Raw genomic sequence first — 7272 nt, 5'->3', positions numbered from 1 at the left:
AAATGGTGTATAATGATGATAAATATTGAAAAGGGTTCTAATTTGTCAACAAAGGCACAGTATTCTATTAATTTAAGTAGACCTGTAAAACTTCACGCAAGAGCACCGCTGTTCTTTGTGGTGTAACTTGTTATACTAAAAGTAGAAAAAACATTCCCTTTGTTCTAGTTGCTCCTGTAACATTTGGTGTGAACACTGCCTTCAGCTATGTGTAATTGTTATTTACTGCTTATGCTGGTAATGTCAGGCCATATTTATCCAATGTGACACCTGCAGAATTTCAATGCATTTTATCACAAATAATTTGCAGCTTAGCTTAAATTTCAAACTCATAGAGCAGAACTGCTTGCACAATATCTCTCTATTATACTTATATACATATATATTGTCCCGTTTAGTCACCGCATATGACTGCAGGAGAAGATGTTTATTTATCTGACAATATTGAACCATGGTATTAAGGCCGGAAGATGGCAGCAACGCAGCAGTAATGAAGCCAGCGGTCTCCAACCCTCAGTACGGGTAGAAGAAGCTAAAGAAGCTGACTCGAGTGCAACTGTGTGAAAACACGCTAACGTTGTAGCTGAGCGTGGATGCTATTAACGGATATTTGTTTTCAAGAAAAGCGCGTATTGTTAAGGTGTGTAAGGTGTGTAAGCTCAGACCTTTAGCCAAACACCTCACCGACGGTCTCATGTTGGGCTGGTTGCCAAGCTGAAGCTAAAGGAAGCTAGCTTGCTCGCCAGCTAGCGTTACCTAGCTCGCTAGCTAGCGTTACTTAGCTAGCGAGCTTGAGCTAACGTTAGCAACGCAGGGGCAGGACGGTATCCAGTGAATAGACAAAGAATTTCCAGCTTGTCATATTTAATAATGGCATCAACATTTTTTATTTGTCAACACACGTTCAGCAGCGTCGGTAAAGGTTCAAAAGCCTGTCTGACAGAAGTACAAGACTGCTATGGCTGTGTGGGGGGTACAGGCCTCTTCAATAAATGCACACAACCTGTGTTATAATATCGCTAATCTTGTATCAAGGTGCTGCATATTTATTGTTTCATGCAAAAATACAAAATCCTATTTGAAGTTGTTCTCTTCTCGTCTAATTCTGAAGTTAAAGTAAAAAAAACAAACAATAAAAAGTAATGGAGTGTAAAATAATGTTTACAAGTTGATTGTATTTATCCATTCCTTTCAGTCTCAATCGCAGTCTGCTTGCTGCTTAACCAACAAAATGTCTTGTCTTTAAAATGACATAACCGTGACTAAGGCGCATTGATGACGTTCGGTCACCTCTTAACTCCTCTTAAACTGTGTTTTCACAGGGCCAACATGAGCAGCTTTAGTAGAGCGGACAGACACAAGGCAGCACAATACTATGGAGCATCAAAGTCTGACCTGGAGAGAGATTCTGGCTTCTCAGGTGTGATTCAATTAACTTCCTATATATAATATGGGTATATAACATGTATATAATTATGATTTCCATAATTAGAAATAAATGACTAGCAACGTGGTCAGCCTTAATCAAATTAGTAGATCTAGGTCACATTTGCTATGTAGGGTATCCTGTGTTGGGTCAATTTGTCTTATGACTATAACTCTATACACCAATAACGCTGACCTGGATGTGGTTAAGCCTTCTTCCTCATGTTGACGGTTTCGTTTTTCCGGGCTCTGGAAGGGCTTATCTACATCTGCCTCGGTTTTCATAGCGCACCATGTCCAGCCCCAGGGTCTGTGCACATGAGAGAGATAAAAACCGTACTCCCATAAACCGTGTCCTTATCTCCCTGTCCTCAGATGCCAGCTCTGAGCACCTCGGTGCAGTCGATCGGACGGACTCTGAAGGTGCAGGAGGAAATGGGTTCATAGTTGGCCACAACCCGGTTGCTGTGATGAGAGGCTCATATGCTGGACTGTCGCCAATGATCATCATGAACAACTTTGTATTGAAGCAGGTAAAATACGCTCGACTTAGATGTATTTGTGTACATTGTTGTTCAACTATTATATATCTTATACTATCCTATCTACTGCAAAAACTGTTTTGTACGATGACATATTGTAATATTTCTTTGTCCTCTAGCCATCCCCGATGTCCCCCTCAAAAAAACATTGGGGCTTTCCTTCACCCTTGGACGTTCTCCCCCAGTCACAGATGGTTCTCCTCCAAACCGTGGTATCAAATAGTAGCAGCAGCTCCTCGAGCACCGGTTCTGAAAGTACCCCCAAATCCAAAAGCTACGTTCCCATCCTTAAGTCGTATCCCAAAATCGCCCCACACCAATCAGACGTGCCCACTAAGAGGGCGGGATCCTCCAAGGTGAGGTTGAGTTCCACACCGGGACATGACCAGCGACACAAGAGGCATCCTCGCGGCCACAGGCTCCACAGCTCTCCCAGCCTGCAGCCGGCGCTGCAGACCGGAATCCAATCCGTCTCAGACTCTGCGGCGGGCGACGACCGGTCGCAGGCGGCCGGGGTTCAAGGCGGTAACTCCGCGCTGCCCGATGACTCGGACGAGCCCCCGAGAAACGTCGACGGCTACGGGATGGACGGCGACCAGGACGACGCTTTCTCAATGGACGTCAACAAACTGAAACGTTTCAGTAACACCTACAACGTTCTTAACAAGTCGGGCCTGCTGGGGATCACCTTGCGCACCAAGCAGCTGATCAAGGAGAATAAGCGCACACAGGGCCAGCTGAGGGAGCTGCGGGAGCAAACGGTTCTGCTGCTGGAGGCTCAGAGCAGCGGAGACCCACGTCTCTGGACCAAGCTGCAGCTCTCTCTGCAGCACGCGGACAGGGAGCAACGCGGAGCCAAAGCTCAGAGAGTCCCGGTGTGAGACAGCGGTGGACGCGACGGGCGGCTCTCGATCAGAGGGCCACAAGGTGATTTATTGAACGGTGAAATGTACATCGCAAATCCATGCGACTGAAGCTGTCTTGGTGCAAAGTAGTCTGGGTACAATAGCAGGACAGTGCGAAGCATCGAAACAGTCAGGACAGCTGGCCTGATAAAAAGCAGATGAAGAGATTAAAACCAAGGGGAAGTTAAGAAGAACGCTTACATATTGAAGTACATATACAGCCTGGTGCCTCGGAGAGATCAGATTGTTGGCCAAAACATAGTGTGGTTTTGTTACTCAAGTTACCAAGATTAAAGCTGTATGAATCAACCCAAGCACATTATAAGGGGTTTGCCAGCTCTCTGGTAAGGCAAGTTTATCTTTTAACTACTTAACTTAGTGAAATGCTCCGAGGAAAATACAACTAAATTGTTTTATATTTCAGACACTTGCACTTTAGTAAGAAGGCTGACAACTTTTTCAGACAAATGTCACAGCTTCTTTTGTGAGATGAAAATGATGTCTGATGAACCAATGTGAGTACACATGTTTATTCGGATGCTTGTGCCTTTTTGAAAATGCTCATTTTGTTGCATTCGATGGTTGAGCAGCTTAGACTGTAAACGTCACGTGAAGAGGAAGATTGAATGTATTAAAGGTTTTCCAAAGATTTTACATTCTTATCTGAAACAAAACACACCATGTCCTGGCTGGGTGGTCCAAAGTTAACGTGGAAAGAAGAGCATGAAAACCAGTTAAGTCATTAATGTTTTAGTTTTGTGACTTAATGTTAAATTGAGGTTAACTGGTGTATTGTGTTAAACAAAAACATATGCTGCAGTAATCATTTCTAATCCCAAGGAATTATAAACAAATAATCAAACTATCCTTAGTTGTAAAAGGGCAGAAAGAGGGTTACAAAGAATATTTTAGACTTTTGTATTATTGTAAAAGAATGTTTTCTGTGGTATTTCTTTACTAAATGTGACTAACTAACAAACGCCTGTCATAAAACTCTGTTTAAAGACTCTTTGCTGTTGTTTAGTTCACTTTCCTTCCTCCATCAGAATGAGCGTTAAAAACACACAACATCTGCTTGTTAAGATCTAATACTTTTATTGGTATAACAGGAATAGACAAAATAGCTCTAAAAAGTATATTTATTGAAATCCAAAACAGCTTCAACATGATGTTGAATACGTCAGTAGCTGTAGGAGCAGCATTACAGTGAAACTTCTTCTTATTCTTATTAAACAGAAGACCCTATTATTAGCAGTGTATTGAATACATCGTCTTCGGGGTCATCTGTAAGCGTATAAGACATGTTTATGGCACATTGTGAATAATACCCTGGAAATAATCATATGGTAATCTTTCGTCTTTCCCCAACCCATTCTCACCGAGGAGCAGATAGCCGCACATTTGAGTAAAAATCAGTCTCAACATGTGACAGTTTAATGTCAGAACAATGGTGTAAAGCCTGGCAGTTTATGCTATAGACCCCATGCATTGCCTCCTAGCCCTTAATGTAAAAGAAGATTATTGTTGTGAAAACTACCCCAAGTTTCCTGAATGTCACATTGTTGCAGCCCACAAGGAGCAACACACTTGGTTGGTAATCTCAAAGCACCAACTGGTGCAGGCCTTTAAATCAATAACGCAATATATAAAAATGAAGCTGGGAATGCATGCACTTATGCAAAGCTGTCTTTATATGTTGATGCATGAAAAACTGCTGGAGGTCCCAGACAACCAACTTCTTACTCTTTCTATTGCCTTATCAAAAGCTACTTACTTACGCTATGCACCTATTCAAAAGTTTCACATCGATACATGGCTCTTGTCCTTAAAGTAATGAATGCCACCGGCTAATTAATTCATAAACTACTGCAAAAGTTATAATGCATCCATTTCGCATGTCAAATCAATCACCACACGGATCCCAAGGAAAGCCTTTTACTACAGCTAGCGCCACTTCTGTGACCTACGGGAAGCTGTTTGACGACATGGCTTTCGCTCAGTCTTGCTTATGTGCATCTGGGTCTTCAGAGCCCGTCTCCGCTGTCTGCACGGGCAGGATGAGGCCGAGGATCCAGCGGGTACCGAACACATCCTTGAGGTTGCTTCTCCAAGGGCTGCGGTTGTCCACGAGCTGGCCCCTCTGCATCTGACACCAGGTCCGTCCCCGGGCCACCAGCAGCACCTGCTGGCAACAGAAGCCCGCGCAGACCAGGCCGATGCCCAGCCACACATAGAGCATCAGCACCAGGAACAACTGCAGGCCCGAGATTGTTCCTGTGTGTGGGGGGAGGGGGGGATTAAGAATTAAGTCAACTTAAATCTGGAATTATTTGCTTTGGTTAGAATAATCAAACCAGTCACCTGTGAAGAAGTAACCGGTGGAGAGTGGGAGAAGAGTCAGGAAGGTCAGCGGGTTCTCAAAGGAGAGGGAGTACTCCACTGTTAGAAAGGCCACGCCAAGAACCAACGAGTACAAACAGGTGCACGATGTGTAGATGCAGAACATGATGAAGTAGCGCATGTTTTTGTTACCGATGCAGTTCCCGGTAAAAAAGCAGTGGTGGTCCCGCTTGAGGATGACTTTCTTACACAGTTTGCAGAAGTGGCGGCCGTTGAGGAGGTAGTGCGCGTCCACTTTGTCCGAGCAGTGCGCCGAACACACCGGGACCACGGTCTCATTGGCGCTCTCGGCGGGATATTTAATGGTCATGATGTAGTTCCCCAACGCGTTGAACATCAAGAAAAGGAAAACAAGTGTGTGCAGAGCTGTAGACGAGCTCAGCGATGCGTGCGGGTTGGAGAAGATCGTCGGGATGAAGAAGCAGAAGTGTAAAATGAAGGTGACTGCCGTGGCCACGAAGAAGTAGGCCGGCGCTACGGCATTGAGGAGCCTCAGCTTTAACATCCTGGTGAACATATCTGTGAGAGTGAAGACACGGTAAGCTGAATGTTATTAGGAAACCGCCAGAACCGCAGAGGAGTGATTATGTAGCAGCAGTTCTATACAAAACAGATTTCCATTTCAAAGGTTTACTTGGAAGGATGAAAGGTGAAAGGTTACAGACTAACCAAATGTATTCTGTCTGAGCTGTTGGCCATGACGTCATCAAAATAAGTAAAATCTTTAAAAATGATAATTTTATAGAAGGCATCTCCAGTAGCAACGCATTATTATCACAACATAATCTTTTCTTGTGATGACTCTTACAGATTGCTTTAACAGTTCTGTTACCTCATGTTACCTGAGGACTATTTACATGAAGCGTCTCATTGAAAGTAGCACATTGATCATGAAAATCTTCTCCCTTGCTGCTCAGATCATAAAGACAAAGTCTGCAGCTTAGAAGAAAACCCAGATTTTTCTGTAGAGTCTAGGGACTTTAAGGGGCCAATGAGAATACTAAAAATATCTCGGTTTTTTTCTCTGTGATCTTTATCAGATGAGAAAATCACGGATAATCAAAGCACCTAAAGAGGGGAATGAAAGGGGCCAAACCCCCCGAACGGGCGATCATATCCATTTATGAAAACGGCGGTGGGAAGCTTCGATTTAGGTTGATCACTGCCCTGGATATCATAGCTCACCCACAGCCTTCTATCGCGGGCTCCTCTTTCTCACGACCGCGTCAATCATTTCGTTCCCATGACGACACGATTAAAACATCCCCATCCTCGTGGTGTCCAGTCGCCTACCTGCAGGTGTTGGAGAGCGGGGGAGCTGTCCTTTCAGCACCGCGGATCATTCCAACGCGGAGAAGGTCATGTTGATCCACGTTGATGTCCTTTCTTTAAAAATTATTATTGGGGTGTCAGGTCCTTTCTCTACCGCCACCTGTTGGCCTGGGTGCGTCTGTGCTTCCTTCCTTGTAATTGGCCGTGTAGTTTTACTCGTAGTAACAGCCCACATCTGACGTATGGAGAAGATGTGGGAAATTACATTTTTTTGGTGTTTGAGGTTTTTGCGTATTGTTATTTCGATTCGATTGTTTGATGTGGAGGAAGAGGTTATATTATTATTCCGATAATTCAATTAAATCATCTTGGAGGGCCACTTAGGTAAGTATTATGATTATTATTATTAGCAAAATATTCTTTAATTGCTTTTATTAAATGTATCTTGCATGTGATAACACTCTCTATGGGTGCTACACATTTTGTTGTTGTGTTACTTTAACGATCAGTGCATTTACCCTTAAGCTTGTGAACTCTATAGTAGTCAAGGTTGGTTAGAAAATACCTTTGTTAAGTTTGTTTGGGCTAGTAAGGCTAAACGGTTGACACAATCTGACATGACAAAGTATTATTTTACAATAATATTACTGATAATATATATATATATATAATATATATTTTTGGTTGTTGCTATGTTTAAAATAGAGTCAAAAACGAGATGTCGGAGG

The 7272-nt window shown here is 43.3% G+C and overlaps 2 protein-coding genes across 3 annotated transcripts; one reads left to right on the top strand and one right to left on the bottom strand.

The window, feature by feature from the left end:
- The first annotated feature begins 285 nt into the window (after positions 1-285).
- Positions 286-3879, top strand: cipca (CLOCK-interacting pacemaker a). Of its 2 annotated transcripts, none has more exons than XM_040200366.2 (4): positions 286-640; positions 1323-1420; positions 1801-1958; positions 2087-3879. In XM_040200366.2, exons 1-4 carry the CDS (start codon positions 594-596, stop codon positions 2846-2848), a joined length of 1065 nt encoding a protein of 354 aa, XP_040056300.2. In that variant the 5' UTR covers positions 286-593; the 3' UTR covers positions 2849-3879. The 2 variants fall into 2 exon arrangements, with proteins under 2 accessions (XP_040056300.2, XP_077946001.1); XM_078089875.1 differs by having other exon boundaries at positions 337-649.
- A 71-nt stretch (positions 3880-3950) lies between these two features.
- On the bottom strand, positions 3951-6740 carry zdhhc22 (zDHHC palmitoyltransferase 22). Its single transcript, XM_040200367.2, has 3 exons — positions 6566-6740; positions 5234-5791; positions 3951-5146 (listed from the first exon to the last, which is right to left on the bottom strand). Exons 2-3 carry the CDS (start codon positions 5787-5789, stop codon positions 4869-4871), a joined length of 834 nt encoding a protein of 277 aa, XP_040056301.1. The 5' UTR covers positions 5790-5791; positions 6566-6740; the 3' UTR covers positions 3951-4868.
- Between the last annotated feature and the right edge of the window lie 532 nt (positions 6741-7272).

Source organism: Gasterosteus aculeatus, chromosome 15 (genome assembly GCF_964276395.1).
Source record: "Gasterosteus aculeatus chromosome 15, fGasAcu3.hap1.1, whole genome shotgun sequence".
Classification (NCBI taxonomy): domain Eukaryota; kingdom Metazoa; phylum Chordata; class Actinopteri; order Perciformes; family Gasterosteidae; genus Gasterosteus; species Gasterosteus aculeatus.
The sequence above is the reverse complement of the archived record's forward strand: the minus strand, read 5'-3'. Positions and strand labels throughout refer to the sequence as shown.